This window comes from Homalodisca vitripennis, chromosome 6 (assembly GCF_021130785.1).
Source record: "Homalodisca vitripennis isolate AUS2020 chromosome 6, UT_GWSS_2.1, whole genome shotgun sequence".
Lineage (NCBI taxonomy): Eukaryota > Metazoa > Arthropoda > Insecta > Hemiptera > Cicadellidae > Homalodisca > Homalodisca vitripennis.
The window spans coordinates 106,849,735-106,872,176 of NC_060212.1; the positions used below are offsets into that span (position 1 = coordinate 106,849,735).

Genomic DNA, 22,442 nt, shown 5'->3' on the forward strand with positions numbered 1-22,442 from the left:
CCTGTAATATATAAACAAAACTAACAAATAACAACTGTAATAATAAATATATGCAGCACGGTTTGACGCACGAAATATCCAAAATTATGGAACTGCTTGCTTTGCAGCATGCGATTCAGAAAGAAGACTGTTTTCTTTTCCCGGAAAACAAGCACTCTTCTCCGCATGCGTCACGTGCGCTAGCGCATGCGCTGTGCAGCATGCCTCAAACGCACGCAAAATCGCACAAGTGTAAACATAGCTATTCTACTGAACACGATATCTTGTGAAGCACTGACCCGGAGAACTCAGATAACAGATACGTTATCAGGCTGCTATCAGTCCGGCCGCAGATAATATTCAAGTAAACAGATTATCCAGACACAGCACACAAACTGAACATTAAAACAATAGAAACTTAACCACTTATGAATATACCCCCTAAAATCATGTTATTTGTCATTTGCACCCCCTAGTATATTTTTTGTTCAGGAGGGTGAGCAGAATACGTTGATAACGTCAAATTCGTGATTTGCCGCTCCGGCCTTTTATCTTATAGCTACCGCTACTTAAACAAATCTCGTCACTTTTGAGAAATATTTCACATATATCCCTCATATTTATCACCATTTTCTAATTCTCAAAATATTAGTTTCTTCTTGTTGTTTATTGTTTACATTACAATTATTATAATAAATAAGTTGAAATCATATACTAAGTTAAATAAATTGTAATATTGAATTATTCCTTCGGATAAAAACATTGAACCATTCGATAAAAACAACTGAATAATAAAAGTAGACCGCTTATTAAAGTCTACCCGTATTACTACATTAAGCAGTGTTATTATGCGATATAAGTAGGGTTAGAGTAGGTTATTGTAAACATGTTACTAGTACTAATGTTAAACATAACCTTTTCAAGCGCTTGAGTGCTCTGAGCTTGAATTTGGGTACTATTTCGAGGGATGTTTTTCCTTTTATGCTAGCAGTGCGAGTAGCGTCAAGACGCACTGATGGCCAGAAGCATTTCTAATTACGTTTCCAGTGCTAAATATTATAACGTGATCTGATGTTGTAGAAGTTGTACGATATGTGACGTATTCTGAAATCAGGAAATTTAACATTTTATTTTGATAATATATACGGATTTATTGTCTAACAACTAATAGTAGTTAAGGACCTCTTAGTAACCAATATTATGCTGTATAGTCAAATTTGAATTAACCCATTTAATTTATTAGTTTATCAGTCTGTATTACATTTTAGCAAGTTAGTTAAATTTTTGTCTACTAACATGCTACCACGGTATCAGGTCACAGGACACTCAACACTTTATTTTGTAATAGGTCTTGACAAACAACAGTATATTCCGTCTCTAGCAGTCATTACTGAAATACCACACACTTGGTTTAACTTTGTTTCAGTTACTTTAGAACAAAAATGTCGAACTGAATTATGTTATAGACTTTTAAGATTGTATTATAGTGAAGCTATAGTTTTATGTCAAACTAATTTATGCATTTTAGATTATATAAAATAACACAACTTTCTTTGTATTAAGTTGGGCAGTTACAATTACTTAACAGGGTAAACAAACATATGTCTGACAGCATTTTAATAGTTGTAGTTTATGATTCGATCTTATCGAGCTCTTGACTTTTGTACGCTTACTATACTGCAGCCTAATTTCCAAACACAATTTTAATTTGAATTAATTTTGAGTGATAATGTCGACCTGAATTACGCATTAGGCCTTTTAAATCGTATTATAGCGAAGCTATACTTTTATGTGTAAAAGAAATGTATTTGTTTCAGATTATATAAAAATAACCAAACTTTATTTTGACTATGTTTGAGCAGAGTAGTACTTACAATTACTTAAGACAATTTAAAATGGTTTTTCTACAGATATTGATGCTGTATAAATTACATTAATTAATTCAAAAGTCATGTTTTGTGTGATTTCAAGTAAAATAGTACACGATTGTTTGTATATTCATAATATCAAACTTGAATGTTGAAAACAAGTCTTCTTGAGTGTGTTTTTTGCAACATCATGTTTGCTATGACTTTTCTTGCAGCGAATCACTGTTTGATTTCCACCTTTAATTCTAGTTTTCATCTCCTCACTACAAACTGGATACTTTGGATTTAAAGGAGCAAGGTCATCTTGTAACCATTTATAACATTGTACATTTCGAGACAATAATTGCATGTTAATCGCTATTGTTCTTACCGATGTGACTAGCCTACTCAGTATGTAAACTAAATAAAAACGGCTGACAGTGATTAAATTATAAATATCTGGGGTCAAATGTTGTATTCAATAGTATCGATATTTATAATCGATAATCATGATTCGATTGTGTTGGTGTCCGCTTATTATACTGCAGCCGCCTTGGACGGTTTTCTAGACATCTCGGAACTAACTGATTTTAAAGCAAGTGAAAGTGAGTATGTGCCTACTGACCACCAAGAAAGTGACCGTTACAATAAGTCAACAGTAAATAGTAGCAATGGAGTCTCACATAATGAAAATTATTTTGATGTAAGGAACCCAACGGAAATTTATCAACAGTTCCTAAATGAGGAGTATCTAAACCTTATGGTTATAGAAACAAATAGTTATGCCCACCAGTATTCAGCTAGCCATCTGATCAAGAGAAGATCGAGGTACCAATGGGGTTAACGATCAAAGTAGCCAATCAAAATTTGAACATTATTAACATAGCTGCTCATCCTCCTGAAGAAAATATATATGGTTTTAGGGAGTGGAAATCACAAATAACTTTGTGTACTGTGCTTCTTGTTATCTATGATTTTCAGTGTTTTCTGCTCCTGATAGCTTATCTGAGTGTTCTGTGGTCAGAATAGTTTAGTTATGCACCATCTACAGTTCTGTGCAAACTCTTCAGTGGCATCTAATTATTCAATCAAGGTGTGTTAACTCTAATACAGTTAAATAATTTCGAAACTTTTTATGTGCTTGGTTGCGAATTACGTGGGCAGTTAAAATATTAGGAAATAAATTTATTCTTTTGGTCATCATGTATTTTTAGAGCGAGAGTATAAGTTCCTTGTGTAATTGTGTGTTATTTTTAAATCAAGATAAGCTATTTTTATGTGGTCGGAAGTTACCACGTGGCAAGTACATAGGAAGTTATGATTACGTTAACCTTTGCTTGTTTATTACATTTTTCTTGATTTTACACTATACATTGGTTTGTTGAGACTTTGATTCAATTTCTATTCATTATTTTTAAATTTATTTTTATCCACACTGAAAATGAGATTCGCGTTATTATCCTATTGCTATTTTTCTTCTGAAAAAAATTGGAAAGAGGCGGAGGGAATAATCAAAACCAACATAGGCCAAAAAAGTAGAAGAAATTTTAGGGGTACGAGCATTTTTGCAACAGTTTCTACCTCTATGTTGATGTTTATTCCTCTGTCCTCTCCTCTGTTCCTGATTTTAGTAATTTTTGCTTCATGTATCATTTTTGAATTTTCTACCAATGCACATCTCGTTACTAATTAATTAATTTTAGCTATTTCATGATTGGTCAACTGTTTTTGCGTTATGCATACACCAAAATAAAGACTGTGTTTTAGCGTTGCCATTAGCCATTTTGTGTTCACATCTTCTTCAGTGAAGTTTGGTTTTCGTGGTTGTAGGAAAATATTAATTACAACAGTGGAGTTACTAATGAGTGACCAATGAGTTACAATGAGTGGTGAAGTATTACTAGTGATAAATAAGTACAGTGGGTGTTCTCTTAAGTTGTTTGACAGCACTGCAATTAACAATTCAGAAATTGTTTCCTTTTTAGTGGGTCTGGGAGTTTTGAAGAGGTTTTCCTTGTGTGATAGATGTGGCGGCCATTGTCTTCTATCTGAGGATACACTGTTATTTTGTTACTGCTTTAAAGGAAGTCAAATTCTGACATTGTATGATTTAGAATATATTTTAGGTAGATTATTACTTATCTAATTACTGAAATCTAAAAACTGTGTTAAAACTAATTGTTACTCCTTAGAGAATTTACACACTATAAATGTAAACAAATTTAAAATAGTGGTTAAATTAATGAAATATGTGGTTGTGCTGTCATAAAACAATGTTTTACACAAAACAGTTGATTAAATTTGACAGGCTCTTTCAATTCAGTTCAGTTCAGTTAGTCGAACTGATAAGACGTGCTCAGTGAGTTCTGTTCACACTATTTATGATATTTTTATAATAATGTCTGTTCTTCATTGTGGCATCTGCAACTTAATCAATGAAGAAAAATCCGAAAGTGTGAAGTGAAATTTGTATGGAAATGTTTTCCATTTAGAACGTGTAAAAGAAGAAGGTAGAAAAACTAGGTCCTTCCAAGACTAGAATGCAAGGATTGCAGAAGTGAAGCATCTAGTGTCCGATCTACGATTATAGGTACGAATATTACCAAAGAATACCTCAAAATCATTTTGGACGACTTCAAAAAAGTAGTGTTTGCAGAGTTTGTTGGTCCGCGATGAAATGGGGAGTTTGACTGATTCATTACAGTTTATATCTGATAAGATGGACCAGAGTAATGAATTAATTGAAAATGTAAGTAGAGAACTAGTCTCTTTGAAAAATGAAAATGAGAAACTGCGTGCTGAACACGGTGAGATGAGCAACTCTGTAATCGAGCTGCAGAAGAAGGTCCGTACTCTGGAACAATACACTCGGCGTAACAACATTGAGATCAGCAGTGTACCAGTAACGGCCCGTGAAGACGTGATGAGCTTGGGGAAGGCGTTGGAAGTGGAGGTCTTGGACAACCACATTGAAGCAGCCCATATAGTTCCAGCCTACAGCAGTAAACGCGAGCCATCCCTAGTCATGCAGTTCCAGAGCAGGAAGCTGAAGGACGCGTGGATCAGGAGTAGCGGGGAAAGAAGATCATCACGTCGGCACAGGTAAACCCTGTTTTCTCCAATAATAAAAGGTGAACGACCATCTCTCGCCAGATAAAAGAGATTTCTCTCAAAACCATATATAGGCTATGCTCATATATGGTTTAGGGATGGGAAGTGTTTTGTTAGGAAGGCGCAAAGGGGAAATTTTTATTCGAATTGTTACTGAGGAAAATATTAATGAGCTTGAGTAAAACTAAAAAGAATTTTTTTTTTATTTTATAAGGACGAGTAAATATTGTATATTACAGTAAAATTATTATTTTAATTACTCGTTATTTCAATAGATAGTTAGTTATAACTAACAACATAAGCGATAATGATGATATGGTTAAATTCTTTAATCCTACTTTAAAAAGTAAAGAAAATTTATTTACTATAATTCATGTTAATATCAGGAGCGCAAGAAAAAATTTTAACAATCTCTTGGCCGAACTATCATTAGTTAATAATAACATAAAACATTATTGTTCCAAGTGAGGTGTGGCTAGGCAGTGATTAGATACAGCTCATAGATTACAATAAGACCAATAGATAGGACATCGGGTGCTAGCAGGTGAAGCCACTGCGGAGCGGCTAATACTCAACAATATGGCGGTGCGGGCGTGATTCACCCTACTGAGGGTCGTCACCCACTGAGCGTCGCCTTGCACCCCCGCTCTTCACTTCGCCCTTGTCGAGCTTACTGTTAGTAGTGACCTGCTTGCTATACACTCCGCTCACTAACCATTTTGTACTTCTTTTAAAGGCAATAGCTAAGAAATATTTTAAGTTGAGACTACACAATTTTTCAAAGAAATTCAATGAATCAATACACAAAACCAAACTTAGAAATTACCTCTTGAAAACAGTAACGTTCATGGGGCAATAGTTGGTTCATTAAATTTTAAACTGTTCAAGTTTTTTTAATTGTATTGTAGTTTTTGTCTTTTGTTTCGTTTGTCATCATGGTTGGAAATGGTCACCTAAAAACAAATCTATTTCTATATTTTCTTTCTTTTTAGCGCAATTTTAATTGAAAAAGGTCAATAAACTAACATTTATAATATATGACTTAAAACTTCCTCCTCTTCTCAACTGAGTATTACAGATTAGTTACAATTACTTGTAAACGTACAACATTTAAGTAATTTTCCATACTTTATTATAATTAATCTATAAATCTTACTTATTGCCTTACTAATTGTATAATAAATGTTTACAGTCTTAACAAAATATTTTCTTAAACCTTTATACACTTTATTATAATATGTAAACATAAACTTTAGATATTGTGTTTTGGGGTATTTTGAGCTGAAGGATTATAAGGTTTAAAGTCATGTTTCCCTCATCTAATAATTTACCCGCATATACAAACTTTGCTCATATTATAGTATATATGCAAACAATAAATAGCAAATAAACTCTTAGTTGTAGGCCTACTTGTTTAGAGTATTGACTCAGATTGAATTCCTTCATTAATTACATAACGTATGTGATTTTATTTGAAGTAATTACTGTAAACAATAATAAAGCGTGTTCTACCGCACGGAGCGTTGAGCTCCAAGCGGTCGCGTCACTCGTAAACTAACGTCTCACAAACAATAACTTTCTGGCCAAAACCATAAGAGCTAATTAAAAAAGAAAATATGTTCTGAAAACTTCAACTATTCAACGACATTTTCCACCGTTTTTAAACTTGCCTGACCAAAAAAAACGGCAAAAGTAGCAGCCGACTAACTTTTTTATGTAAAGTTTTAAAATGTAAACATAATTCTCGACTTTATTTAATTATTTAAATTGCAAAACTAAATTTTTTAAACATTTGAATGATACCAAAGGCATCCATAGCTTATTGACTTCACCCATACACAGTTTCAAAGTATTTTCTTTATTCTAAGTAGGGTAGATCACGAGTTGATTGAAACGGGAGAACTGAATTTTTACACTAATCGGAGCGTAGTTTTGAGTTTCTATCCCACGAAAACATGGCGGACCTGGCTTCACCTGCCCCAATGTTGGCAAGATAGGCATAGCCCATCTATTTGGTCTTATTGTAATCTATGATACAGCTGTATAACATTCCCGGCTACAGGCTGTTTGCAAAGTGCAATGGTGAGTATAGGGCCGGAGGTGTGATGTGTTTTACAAGAGAGGATGTGGTTGCTACCCACATTGATATAAATATGATCACTGTTGATGTCATTGTACTAGATATTAGTTTTAACTTGTATTGTATTTATAGCTTTCACCGCTCTCCTGATGGTGATTTTGATGAGTTTATCTAACTTCTGGACAAATTTTTTACTTTTCTTTCTCGAAATAAGAAAAAACTTGTGGTCTGTGGTGACTTTAATGTAGGCTACACCTGGAAGAAAAATCACGGGAAGAGAACATTTTTACAAACATGCTCATTAGTCATGGCCTATACATTTCAAACAGACTACCCACAAGAGGCACAGCGTGCCTAGATTCCATGGCTACAAATTTTGATTCTTGGGATTATAAGGTGGAAGTCATTGAACCTATGATTGCGGACCATAGTGCAGTTATTATGACAATAAAGTCAAGCTTGGGAAATGGTAAACACAAAGAAGTTTCATGGCATGATAAGTATAGTTTTACAAAGCGCGTCATCAAGAATGAACAGCTGCCTTTACTAAGGAGGGCTCTAAAAAACGTAAACTGGCCAATTGAATTGGGTGATCACTATTTATCTGAGCACTCCTTTGATAGATTTCTTCAAACATTTAATTACAATTTTGACATACTTTTCCATTAAAACCGTTTTAAAAAAATCCAGAAAACGGAACTAAATGTCAGTTTAAAGATAAATCTTGGTATACGGCAGACTTGCGCAGGCTTAAAAACTTAGTAGTTCTTCTAAATGATCATTATAAATCAGCAGTCTCACCAAAAGACCGTGATGAGTACTGTGCATTATATTGTAAAACAAATAAACAGTACAGACTGGAAGTAACAGAAGCTAAGAAGGCCTTCAACGTCCACACCATCAGGTCATCCTCCAACATGTGTAAAGCGGCCTGGGATATTATAAACTCACACAGACCTAAGATGCCGTATGCTTCCTGCTCAGAAAGTCCCGACAACATAAACAATTTCTTCATAGAGGCTGTTGAAGAGATAGTGATAAACCTTCCAGAGATGGACTTTAACCCTCTGTATATTGCGAATAGGCCTAAGCCTATATTAGACCACTGGTTAGAGGTGCGGCCACTAGATATTATAAAAATAGTAAATAGGCTAAAGAACTCTAGAAGCCCGGATATCTATGGTGTTCCTTGCTTTGTTTTGAAAGCGGTGATCCATGAAGTAGCAAACCCTCTATCAGTAGTAATAAACAAGTGTCTTAGTCGAGGTATCTTTCCAGATGCTTTGAAGATTGCACGCACAGTCCCCATCTATAAGAAAGGAAATCCTGAGGAACTGGTGAATTACAGGCCAGTTTCAATTCTGCCAGTGGTGTCCTAAGGTGGTGCGCCTGAATTAGCACCCCCTGGACATAGCACCCCCTCGCTACTGACGTCATTTTGACGTCACGAAAGGGGGTGCTAAATCAGCACAGTAGCCGTGTCCAGGACCCTGAATAAGCACCCCCCCCTTCGAATACGGGGGTCCTAATTCAGCGCCTTGACCGTGTTCATGTGCTGATTTAGCACCCCCTTCGAATAGGGGGGTCCTAATTCAGCGCCTTAACCGTGTTCATGTGCTGATTTAGCACCCCCTTCGAATAGGGGGGTCCTAATTCAGCGCCTTGACCGTGTTCATGTGCTGATTTAGCACCCCCTTGAATCTGGGGGCTGCTAAATCAGCGCCGTAATTGATGAGATGAATAATTACCCAAAAGAATAGAAATAATAAACGTTTTAACCATATTGTGATTTATTTCTCAATAAAATAAAATAAAATAAAATATATATATATATATATATAATAATAATAATAATTTAAATATATTGGCAATGAGTATATTTACTGCATTGCTGTGGTTTACTTAATATTTCAAAAACAAACAGTTCATTACCAATTGTAAAAATAGTATGCATCAAATATACTTAAGTAAAAACTAGGTTATAGGCATTCAAATACAGGTTTATTTTAAAGTAAATTTAATTTGAAAATCATGGTACGAACAATGCAGAGGAACTGATACTGCTTAAATCCGGCATGTGTAATAAATATACATGGTCATAGATTATATCAACTTATTAACCACTTTAAAAACAATTATTTATTTATTTCAATTTTCGAATACCAATCAAAAGCGGGAAAATTTAGAACCGTGAAGTTGTAATTTTGCGACGGCTAAGAGCCAATTATTTTTTTAAGGACGCATCATAAACTGAATTATACTATTTAAACTGAATAGTATAATTCAAATACACTTGACAAACAATTTAAATATTATTTTATATCTACAAGAATCAATATCATTCAGTTCTATCCATATCAGTTAGTTCAAATATAATTAAAAAAAACGTTGAAAACAATGTTAAAACGCGTAGCAATAAATATTACTACCATATTTTCAAAAGACGTTATTGCTTAGGTCAAAACATACATTTATAAACTGAGTATTATGGATCTACATTGCTTAATTTCCCCTCTGTCGGTTAGTGTGCGTTTTTTTTGTTGTTGTTAAAAATGGAATATCTTGGAAAATCTGAAAGGAAAATAATATTTAATCCTACCAAGTCTTGGTCAAAATTTTATGGCGGCTAAAAAATATATTATGATGTTATCTTTAATATTTTCAGAATAGTGGCTATTAAAATATTTTACCTTTAACTTCTTAAAATCTGCAATTATTTTTAAAATATTGCAAGAAAATGAATTTGATTAGGGTTCTATCACAAATCTAATGACCAAATATATAAAATATAATATGCACAGATTTTCTGTAACAAAAACACTGTCGACATTGAGTTTCTCAGCGAGTAGGTCACAATACAAAAATCGAGGGTAAACGGCAGCTCTAGACTATCTTATGCCAATTGTGCTCACATCTTAGTCCCTTTATTTAAAGTACAGGAAATACATTAATATCTGTTGCCAAGCTACTTTTTTGTCTAATAAATTAAAAACTACTAGAGATATTGCAAAATTTATCAACAATGAACGCCTTTATGACAATGAAGGACAAAAACAAACGTCTTAATTAACAATAATAAACTGTTGTATTTATCATAAAGCTTAAATTTATTCACATATATGTAAAAAAAACTAAATAAAGTAACTAGGTTATCTGTTATATATTAAGAATAATAAACAACAAGAAAAATCGTACAGTAATATTCAGACAATAATGCTTTTATATATGACAAAATCAAAGATAAGCGGTTTTATTTGAAATACATCTGATTGTCGCTTGACTAAATTTTCGTAAATAAATATGTCCTAAAACAACAGATATTTAAAATAAATTCATTAAACATCTAATATATGATTCAATTCTATCCTTAGATAGGCCTGAAACATGAATTTCAAATGTTTTGCATAATAAATGACAAAAATAAAAAATAGGGATAAAGATACTCTAAAGCTGATGTTTAATTTATTTTCATATTTGTTTGAAATATTATTTGAGTAATTGGATTTGTGATACAATCCACGATCAGATATTATTCTTGTATACCTGCTGGATTTTAAGACATTCAAATTTAACAGATTTAATGGCCGCCATTTTCGAAAGTATTAAATGAATATTTTTTTATAACTGTCCTTATTACCAAAATATTTTATCCAAATTAGGTAGGATTTGTTTATTCGTTTTAAGATATTAAAGCGAATTTGTCTATAAAAAACACGCAGACTGACGGATAGGAAAACTAAGCACCAAAGATCTATTTCCATATTCTGAAATGCGTCTGCCATGACCTGAGCAGTTGCGGTATATAGACTTGTCCTAAGAATTACAGGACACTCTGTACATAAAATTATTATAGAGAGTGTTTCCACAATCCTCTACCAATATTTTCAGACATTTATTCATGGACCAAAGGCAAAAAACAATCATATTCACCTTTCTAAAACTCAATAATAACTCTAATAGCCACAATTTTTGTTTTGTTTTTTGTCTTTTTTACTTTACTATTTATATTTGATGGATTGTTTTAGGTTTAAAATTTTTGTATATACGTTTATAACCTTAAGGAAAAGCAAAAATTTAAATTTCTTACAAGCTTTATTTTCAAAATAGTGATTTCTAAAATATCTTTAAGCGTAAATATCTTAAAAGCGATATATGGTAAAAAAAAGATCTAAATTATTACACAATTTAATAAAAAATCTAACGATACCAAGTTTTAAAAATTGGTTGTGAAATAAGGGAGATAGTTTGTTTTTTAAAACCAATTACTGTTTTTTAAAACCCAATTACCAAACAATATCCACCTTTATTATATGACTGAATGTGGGCTGCAACAATCAGCTGTTTTGATTTTAGCTGCTCTAATCAAGTGATTTTAACATTACATTGCTGAACTGTGGTCATAATATTATTAATTATTTCTAAAAAAAGTTTCTTTTGATTGAGACGTCAGAAAAAAACACTCTAATACATGTTGATTACCTAGACCAAAAATTAAAAATGTCTTTTGTAGTTATTAAATATCTATTTAATATTTTGTTTTTAATGGAAGACCTCAGACCTACTTTTTGGCTTGTAAATTTATACGGAGTTTGTAGATATGCTATTGATTACGGTGTTAAACGTAGATGCTTAAATGTACCAGCAAATATTGCTATTTGTTGCGTTGTTAAGTTTGTTCTAAACCGAGGTTTGAAGATTTTGTTCTATTCGGAAAATAAAACATTAAAAAACATAAAAGTTTACTGTATACAAAATGAAATATTATGTATATTTGTATAGTATTTTTTTATTATTGATGAAGTAATATTTATGCTTCTATACATCTGTTTACTACCTAGTTTACAAAATCAGTTATAAAAATTACCAACGAATTGAAAATTAGAGTGTAACAAAATTCTCTACACTTTCCGATATAAATAGCCTTAAAATAAAAGTACAGCTAAGCTGAAGTGTAATTTTAAATTTTACCTTTTTATAGACGCTTTATTAAAAGACTTCACTGAGATTTCACTCTCTTCTTTTTACAATATTGTAAGAATGTTCATCCTTAAGTTTGACACTTCCAGATACATGGGGTTAGAAGTGCACGTCTGACTAAATGTAACACACAATAGTTAAATATTCTTTAACTGCATACAAAAAGGCGATGATTTTCAGTTTTTGTCCATAACATCATTACCGTGTTCTACTTTATCTTTTCTCTTTACTCGTTTAAAAATTATCCGTTACCTAGAGAGTATAATATGCCACACCTGTACACTCAAACATTGTTTGATTTCTTCTTATATTTTTTAGGAAATTTCATCAAACAAATTCATTATACATAATAAGTTATGTATTAATATAGGAATAACAACTGAGAATAACATCGATATTATTACTCAACCACTCGATAACGGCCACATCAGTTTGAAAAGTAGGGTCGGTAGTACACGGACGGGTTTCGTCAGCTTCGTCATAATTATGTGTGGACCTACAGTCCTACAATCGATATTTGCAGGTTGATTTCACTCTGTATATTTCATATTTGGTAGACGGCCGATATATAACGAGCAACGATGTTAAGGCAAAAATAACGAGTTTCAAGGTTTTTAAATGTTTACTAGCTGATACCCGACGCCCCTTCGTACGGAATTTTTTTGTAGAATAACTGGTACGTCATAGACATCTCCTTCATGTCTTTAAAAAAATGGCATACTACTGATGAAATAAATTATGGTCATTGGAAAATATTCCAATTTTTAATTTCAATGCGACATTCCATGATTTTTTGAACTGATGTTCTAAAGTAATTAAAAATCACGATCCCTCCTTTCCTAAAGTACTGTAGGTAATAAAAGATTTATGATCCACATTTGAAAATAGGGTTACTCATAAAAGGAGCAACAAACATATATGTGAGAATATTTTACATGTAATAGATGATATCATTTTAATATGAAAGTCCCAATATGAATTCTATTATTCATTATCGTAATATTACACTAATTACCATCGATACCGTTAGAAAAAAATAATATAATCGAGGGTATAATCCTTTACCAGAGGGATATATCTGCTAGAAGTAAGATGGACAGAAGTCGACCAAACATTTTTTTACATTAACTAGTTAGGAAGAAACCTTTGCGGATTAATATACTTCATTCTTAGCTACCAATGCCTCATCCATAAGTTTTTTTTATCACAGTGTTAAGTTCATAAACTAATAATGTATCTTCAAGTTGTAGCCTCATGTGAAAATGTATTTGATGTTTCTATATATTTCTTTAATCATGAAAAATAGTTAGGCATGATTCTATAGAGGATATTTTACACGTAAGCAATAGTAATACTTATGGGCGTAACCTTGAGATATTTTTGTGAGTACCATTCTACGGATTTTTGTGTAGTGTTAAGTCTATGTAGCTGTTCCATTGTGCAGATGATTCAATGTAGGCCTAATAGTGCATAAGATAAAAAATTATAATCTAGTTTCTTACTGCAGATGGTTACGAGTAATTATTTAAGGGCAGGTACTGAAAAGTTATTTCTGTAATAAATGACAAGTCAAAAACTGTAATGTTCATACTTCATCTGTTTCATTCTATAAAACCTAAATTTTGAAATGTAATTAAAATTAAATATGAAACAAAAATGCCGCAGAGAAAAAATTCTATACTGTGTGACAGTGAACTATTTTGCCTAAAATACGAGCCTAAATTGTTTTTACAAAATTATTTGTTGTAATTGTTTTTTAAATTTGAGTTAATTAAACTAAAAAAAAGAAGATTCCATTTCCGTGAAGCTATTAAATGAAATAAATACTTTAATTATGGATTCATATACAAATAACATAGTTTTAAATTATATGTAGAAACATGTTTCATTGAGTTTTCACGATTGGGTTAAGCTTGAAACGTTAATGCTCAGTGAATACCCTTAACTAGACTATGAGTAGACTAGATATTTCATTGGTATGGACGCCCAGTACTCAATGCCTGTACAATAAAAATGACACAGCAAAGATACTAGACTAATTGTGTATAAAAACCATAATTACATTTTACCTTCCGTAAATATTCCAAAAATCGACTCAGAATCGACGAGAATTTTATGTTTTTTTTCAAGATATATTTAGCAGTGCGTTAATTAAATTTACAAACATATTAACTGAAAGAATAAACTGAAGTAGAATAAATGAAGGATATGATTTTAATTTATTATTTTAATATGTGATATATAGAACAAATTAAGAAAGCAAAGTCATGAGTGAAAATTATTACACAAATATGACAATGCGTATGAGAGGGAGGAGTGCTAAGGTCTATTAGCCTTGTTAGTCGGAGCATTATTATGTAATATTAAGTCTATGGTATTTTTTAAGAGAAAGTAGCCATATTTGATTATTATATTATTTAATCGTTCATCGGAAATTTGCAAAACAATCGTAGATAGTAGCTTATAAGTGGCAGCGTCACAAAAATCCAGATAACAACTATTATATTTATGATTGAATTGAATATGTAAAAGATAAAATATCCTTTTTGCTGGTTGAATGCTAGGGGGTGCTAATTCAGTGACTGAGCCATGTCCAAGCGCTGAATAAGCACCCCCTTGGAACAGGGGGGTGTTAATTCAGGGCCTCGACCATGTTCATGCGCTGATTTAGCACCCCATTGTAGTCGGAGGGTGCTAATTCCGTGCCTGGGTCCGTGTCCGTGCGCTGAATTAGCACCCCCCTGCCGTGACGTCAGAGCCCGAGGGGGTGGGTGCTTATTCCAGGGGGGTGCTAAAGCAGCGTCCCCTCTAAGGTCATGGAGTCAATAATGAAAAAACAGTTGGTTGATTTTTTTGAGTCCAACAATCTGCTCAGCAACACCCAACATGGCTTCAGAAGTGGACGTTCTACAACCACTGCCTTATTATCCATAGCATCAAAGATAATGGAAGCTTTCGAGGCTGGCGAATCAATGGCTCTTGCGCTCTGTGATCTGAGCTGAGCATTCGATTGTGTGCCGCATAAGATACTACTTAGCAAGCTAAATTCCTATGGGATCGAAGGAACAGTTCACAAAACTATTTCCAGCTATCTCGAAAATAGACAACAGAGGGTATCGCTTGGTGGGGCTACTTCAGGAAGTAGAGAAGTCATGCATGGAGTGCTCCAAGGTTCCATCCTGGGACCTTTGCTCTTCTTAATTCTCGTGAATGATTTAAGACTGGGAGGCAGGGCAGTGCTGTTTGCAGATGACACTACGCTCCTGTCCAGAGGAAAGCTGATACACTCCGTGCTTCAGGAAGCCGAGGACTTGTTAGCAGATGCCAAGAGGTGGTTCACCACAAACAAACTAAAATTAAACGAAGAAAAAAACACAACTGATATTCTGTACTCTAAAAAATGGAGATGTCATAGAGGACTGTGATGAGGCCGTTAAATTACTCGGTTTCTGGCTGGACCCGAAGTTAAATTGGAATTGCCACATAGACAAAGTCTGCACAAAACTCTCCAGGGTTATCTTCTTGCTGAGAAACGTGGTACCAGAGCGGTGCCTGGTAACGGTATACCACACACTTTTTCACAGCCACATAGCCTATGGTATTCTGCTCTGGGGCCATGCATCAGTATGCAGCAGAATACTTGTTCTCCAAAAGAAGGCGCTACGCATCATTACATCTTCAGACCATCTGGAGCATTGTAGGCCTATTTTCAAACGCCTCAGGGTATTAACGGTTCAAGGCCAATATGTAATGAACTCGCTTATATACATAAAGGAGAATGAATCACTGTTTGGGAGAAGACAAGATGTCCATGGTTACAACACCCGCCATGCAAAAGACCTAAACACCCTAAAATGTAGACTTTCAAAATCGTTGAACAGTTTTCCAATAGCAGCGGTCAAACTATACAACAGCCTACCGGAAAGCATCAGAAATATGAACACTATTAAGTTCAAGGAAGCCATATGGTCCAGACTTACAAGTAGGCCTATCTATGCACTCAAGGAACTTGAAGATGACCCACTGTTCTAGTCCTGCCACCATAAACCTTTGTAAATAGTGTATATAGTTTTAAATACTTGACAAAATTGTTCTGAACAAATTGCAAACAGTTTTTAAACAAAATTGACACAGTCTATCTGGTTTTATCAGTCAAAGACGAAGTCATCAAGTAAGTAAGACCTCACTGATCATTGTTTAGTGGGGTTAACACTTATTTTTAAAAAGAGTATTGGGGAAGAAGAAATACCAAAATTTAGTAATAAACTAGAAGTTAATTATGAAATTGTTAATGATAAGCTAAGCAAGCATAATTTTAATTTTAATGATTATTATAAAATTACTGATGTTAATAAAGTAAAGAATGTCTTATTTTACCAGGCGAAGTTAGGGCTAAGAAGCCCTCTCTAACACTTAACCTGGGGACCAACGGCTTAAAGGTGACTTCCGAACCACCACCAATGGCCGGGCAGGCGGGCCGCTTGCAAGGACAGGATCGCTCAGCGGTCACCTGTCCAAGCAGCAGCCACGCTCGGTGTTACTTGATCTGGTTATCTTGCGATAACCGCCGTACCCACTACACTGCGCCATTGGCAATGAATTGCGCCATTGATTAATGAATGCTTTAATAGGTTAATAGAACTGTTAAGTGAAATTGTTAAGAGTAGCACTATTATAAACAATACAGGTAACCGTAATTTTAATAAGGCGAAGCTGATTAGCCCTTGGATAAATAAAAATATTTTAGATAAAATTTAAAAAAGAAAAAACTTTATAAAGTTTATAGGCGTAGACCATATGACATTGGGTTCTGCAATTACTATAATAGTTTTTGTCTTAATCTAAAACTTGAAATTGAGTTAGCCAAGAACGAATTTTACGTTGGAAGGATTAGAGCATGTAATGGTGATTCAGCACAACAATGGAAAGTAATCAATAATATTACTGGCTCAAATCAAGCCAAGAAATCAGTCGACAAGTTCAAATTAGATAACGGAGATATCGTTACTGAGGCCAGTTGGGTCGCTGAACGCATCAATAATTAATAATTACTCAAAGTACAATCGAAACCTTATGACGATCCGGTTGGCCAGTTTGGTCCATCTTACATGTCGACAATCTGTCTTTATTTCACCAACTAATGAAATTGAAATTTTGAACGTTATTAAACACTTAAAAAATAAAAAATCCTCTGGTTTTGACAAATTTACTGTTATTTTCTTAAAATCTATCGCAAACCATATCGCACCAGTTTTAACACACGCTATAAATTTTTAGTTTTAGTAAAGGCGTTTTTCCTGAAATATTAAAAACTAGTGTTGTTGTTCAATCTTTAAAAAGGAAAACTCAATCAAATTGGATAACCTAAGACCTATTAGCTTACTTTCAATCTGTTCAAAAGTGTAGGAAAACATAATGAGAAATAAACTTATCAGTTATCTAAACAGCATCAGTTTTTTCAATCCAAACCAATTTGGCTTTATAAAGGGTAAATCGACAGAAGATGCGCTGATAAAATTCACAAATACAATTTACGTCGGTTTAAATAATGGTTACAAAACAACAGGGCTTTTCGTTGATTTCAAAAGAGCATTTGATCTTGTAGATCACAAAAAATTTTTTGCTCAATAAATGCCTGAAAAAAATATTTACTCAAAAAACCGCTTTATTATAGTGTAATATATTTAATTGAGAAAGACTTGTGAAAACTTGGTAAAATAATACTAGCAATTTACAGATTTATATATTTTGTAAACAAAGTACAAAACTGACTTTTACCATAGAAACGCATGTGTTGTTAGATAAAACATTCTAGTGTGTATTGTTATTTTGTTTGAATATCATATGAATGTCTATGCAGTGCTACTTGCTATAGTACATTTTACATAAAGTGCAAAAATCAGTTATAATTTTATTGATATTAATCAATAAATGGTTGTGTACTGCATGAAAATGATGAGAGCCCTAAATAAAGGCTTTAGGCGCTAAACGTCCGAACTTGTCCAAGCCTATATATAGGCTCTTGGTGTTTCACCACCAACCTAGCTTGAGCCTAAATAAAGGCTCTTTGTGTTTTATGACTTACAGGTTGAGCCTATATATAGGCTCTTGGTGCTAAAAGGGTTAAATAAAATGGAGGGAGCTGGTGTTAGAGGCGTGGCTGGACTGGTTCAAGACCTTTTTGAATGGCAGGACACAGTGTGTGCGAATTGGAGAATGCCTGAGTCAGCCCTTGCCTGTGAGGGCAGAGGTGCATAAGGCTCGGTTATCTCAGCAACCCTCTTTTTAATATTTATAAATGACCTATTAAATTTGAATTTTGTTGGTAATATAACTGCTTTCGCTGATGACATTGCTTTCTTGTACTCCGAAATAAACGTGACGAATTTATGCAATCATATATATAAAGATGTGTTTTTGTTAAGCCAGTGGAGTAATGTCAATAAGATGAAAGTTAATGAACTAGTAATACCAAGTTTATTAACTTTTGACTTCAAAGGCTTTGACCTGCCTTTTTCTTTAATATATCATGAAACGAATTGTAATTGCCAAGTTATAGATAAAGTTAGTAGTTTTAAGTACCTGGGTGTAATTTTAGATGAAAAATTAAATTGGGTCAAGCATGTAATTAATTTGCTAAGCAATCTTAGAAAATCAGTCAGGAAATTTTACTTTTTGAGAAACTTTTACTTAATATTTTATAGTATTCTTTGATAGATTCAAAACTGCAATATGCAATAACATGTTGGGGGGGGGGGACTTTTGCTTACCTTATTAATAAAATCAGAGCAAATCCAAATTTTACTATAAGAATAATTTTACATAAAAGAATGCTGGACAGTGTTCATTTCCCTCTTTTTGCTCCTTGAATGTTTTACCCATACATTTGTACGTGTATAAAGTACTGTGGTTATTTTATTTAAGGAGTGGCAAAAGGGATAACATAAATATTCCTCATGACATTAGAAGTTCTCAACATCGGATTTTTAGATTACCCAAGGTTAGTAAATCCCTTGCCGGCTGGTAACTCTAGTTACCGCTCGCACTAGGGAACGCCCTTTTATGGCAGTGGGAATATTCCAAATGAATACATTGTAGCTAAGTAAATTGTATTTTATTCGTTTTAGACACATATAAACAATATTTATACGTAAATATGAAAACCAAAATGAATGTAAACGTTTATAAAAATGTGAAAAAGTTTATATAAATCTCCGCTAACTCACTCAAATTCAGTTATTATTTACAAATATTTGGTGAGCAATTAAAACAAAATATATTTAAATGTTTACTTTTCATAATACAAAAATATTGTATTAAATAAGTTTATAAAAATGTATTCCAATCCGATTGTGAGTGCTCCATTGGTGTGGGTTGGTCTCGTAATCAGGATCCTCAACTTCCAAATCTGTCTGGTATTCCACATCGTCCATGTTGTCATCCTGGACGACACTCAATACTGGGCCCTGTTGTACGCTTTGAACTTGGTTATTGTACACCATTTGGTCCCGGGGGAAGATACATTGTGTGTGTTGCTCAACCATTTACTTCTATAAAAATTTAAAAAATCATTAAAAATAATGAAAAAGTCCAATGTGAAAATGAAGTGCATAAAAATGCGAGAAAAGTATCTCCCGAGGAGCGAGAAATACATTGTTGTGATAGCCGAGTGCTGGCCACACTGACCTCATTTTAGAACAAAGGCTCTGTGGTAACCACAGTTGCCGCCCGCAGCGAACGTGCTAAGGAAGTGTTTCAATAGTGCAAATATCTAATAAATCAGTTTAAGTAATATTTGTAATACAGTCTGGTAATTATTATAAACATGATTTAAAACATTGTCCTAATACTGCTCTTTATTTTACTATCTGTATTTGTATTCATCATTTATCCTTCTTAATACTAGTGTATATTTGTTAAAATTGTAGCTGACACTACTGAGCTAAATACTTTAGTTATTATGCTACTGGACTTTCAGTTTGTCAACAAATCTATTAATTATTTGTCTATTTTGTTTTTGTGCATTTTTTGTTTTTTTTTTATAAATAGCTGCCACATAACTTGGTAACATGGCAGTTTTAATTTCTAAGAAATTATTACATGTACCTTGCTTGTATGTAAAGGGAGAAATAAATCATTATTTTCATTAATATTACTAGGTTTCGAAAGGCCTCGTCCAAAAAATAAACAATTTGGAAAAAGTAGTGTTTTTATTAACATTTAGTAATATTTAAAGAATTTTCCAATTGCTCCAAGAGTCTACAATTTTCATTAATATTTCATAACTTACAGACCAAGATGGATTGATTATTCACTGCTTTAAGGAACAGTAGGGGCGTAGCCCGGAGCGATTTTAAAAATAAGAGTAGGCCTATATTCTTACTAGGGACGAAAAAAATTTATGTAAAATTTTAGTACAATCGGTTGAATAGTTTACACGAGGAAGCAAAACAAACAAAGGCACTTTTGCATTTATGATATTATTAGGATTAGGATTTCAGCAGTAACAAAATCTAATTAATTGTAGAGAATTAGAGAAGAGTCTTATCAATAATGCCAAAGGTGCTGCCCTTGCCTTCTGATGGCTGTGAATAGAAAATTCCCTCGAGATAGTATCGATCAAAAAGATATTAAAATTCTAGAACGTCCGAACACACATACTTGAGAGAGCTAAATACATTACAACTCTTTTAATAATATTACTCAAAAGGTATCAGTAAAGTTAACGGTCTTGGTTGCCTATCATAATTTTAACATTAATAACATATTCTTCTCGTCCTTGTGAACAAAACTATATATGGTTTTAGGTGGTACAAATCACAGATAACTGTGTTTTTTAATATTATATATGGAAATGTAATTTTTGGTTGTATTTATGTAATACGCTTCTTTTTATCTAAGTGTTTCAGCGTCAACTGTGCCCAATAGCTTATCTGCAGTTCTGTAGCCAGAACAGCTTTGTACAGCACCAGTAACTGTCCCGTGTAGTAGCCGTTCTTGTGGATAACCATGGTGTCAATTACTCAACTACTATGGCACATTTAACTTAGTGTCATTTAGTGTGGAAATTAAATATATATTTGAGTGTGGATTACATGAGCAGTTAAAGTGTTAAGACATTTATTTATTTGTTTTTTTAATCGGTCATCGTATTGTCATTGTATTAATTTAGACCAAGATTATGATTTCGTTGTGTAATTATGTGTTATTTTTAAACCAGGAAAGTGATATGTTTTTATTATTATATATATATATGTGATATTATGTAGAAAAATAGTGATTGATGTCAGGAATCAAATAAAACAAGTTTTTTGAAAAAATCTGTTGTGGATTTAAAAAAATAAAAAAACGGATCTTACTTTCCGAATTACCCTCGTATTTGTTCCAAAAATAATTTGCTACTTAAACCTAACTGACATTGAGTTTTTTAATTCTTTGTGTCATTGTTTTAAGGAAAGTTATCATAATTAATAAGTATTTTGCTTGGGGAGTACAAATTCAACTTCCATAGAATCGTTGAAAAAATCATTTTGTTTAGCCCTTCCCCATACATTTGCCTCGATGGAGAGCCTGGTACTCAAGTGAATTGCCTCTGATCGCGTCCAAATTTTATCATTGCTGTCACAAACGTGTTGCAGGGTTTCAAGTGGATTTTATCCGCCCCAGATCCTACAGTTATGTGTGTTACACTTGCCACTTAGGTGAAAAATTGACTTGTCAGAAATTATTTTGTTATTTAAGAAATGATCTAATCGATTAAACGTACCCGAACAGCAGTTCTTCCAGGCAATGAATTATGCACTAGTGAACTACGTGAATCAAACTTGATGTGTTTCCCTTTAAAACAACACTAAAATCCCCAGTGTACTGTAAATTTATATGTGGTACTGTAATTTTATGTTGTTTTTTAGCTTTAGAATACTGACATCCAGATATCCATACTTTGTTTGAAAAATAAGTCAAATTACTATATGTTTTGTTATCAGAATGGCACCATCTCGCCTGGATGTTATCATCTTCGGGGCCACTGGGTATACAGGAAAAGTGGCAGTGCAACAGATACTGAAGTTAGTAAAGGAGAAACATCTCAGCTGGGGTGTTGCTGGACGTAGTGTGACCAAGCTTAAAGAAGTGCTCACGGAAGTCTCTGAAAAAACAGGTACTATTCATCGCTTGAATAATCCTATTTAATCATTTTTGTTCATATTGCTGATATTTTTCTCGTTTATAGAAGAAAAAGTGATGGTGTAAAAAATCAATTTCAAGGTTTTGATCAAAATGTCCGTTTGTGAGTAAAGTGAATTGAAGAAATGTAAAAATATGTCTCTGCAACCTCTACTAGAGACTGTAAGGATGTTTTTGTTTACTTTTTGTATGCACAAAATTTGTATATGTCCTCCGATAAAAAAATAAAAGTGCTATATTTTTAATGAAAAGAATTAATTAAG

General features: G+C 33.2%; 1 protein-coding gene across 2 annotated transcripts in view; it reads left to right on the forward strand.

Moving 5' to 3' along the window:
• LOC124364684 (saccharopine dehydrogenase-like oxidoreductase) overlaps nt 1-22,442 on the forward strand; it is a 43,714-nt gene that overhangs the window by 8,358 nt on the left and 12,914 nt on the right. For both annotated transcript variants that reach the window (XM_046820350.1, XM_046820349.1), the window contains exon 2: nt 21,981-22,153. In XM_046820350.1, coding sequence (XP_046676306.1) covers nt 21,982-22,153 — 172 coding nt within the window. In that variant the 5' untranslated portion in view covers nt 21,981. The remainder of the gene's footprint in view (nt 1-21,980; nt 22,154-22,442) is intronic.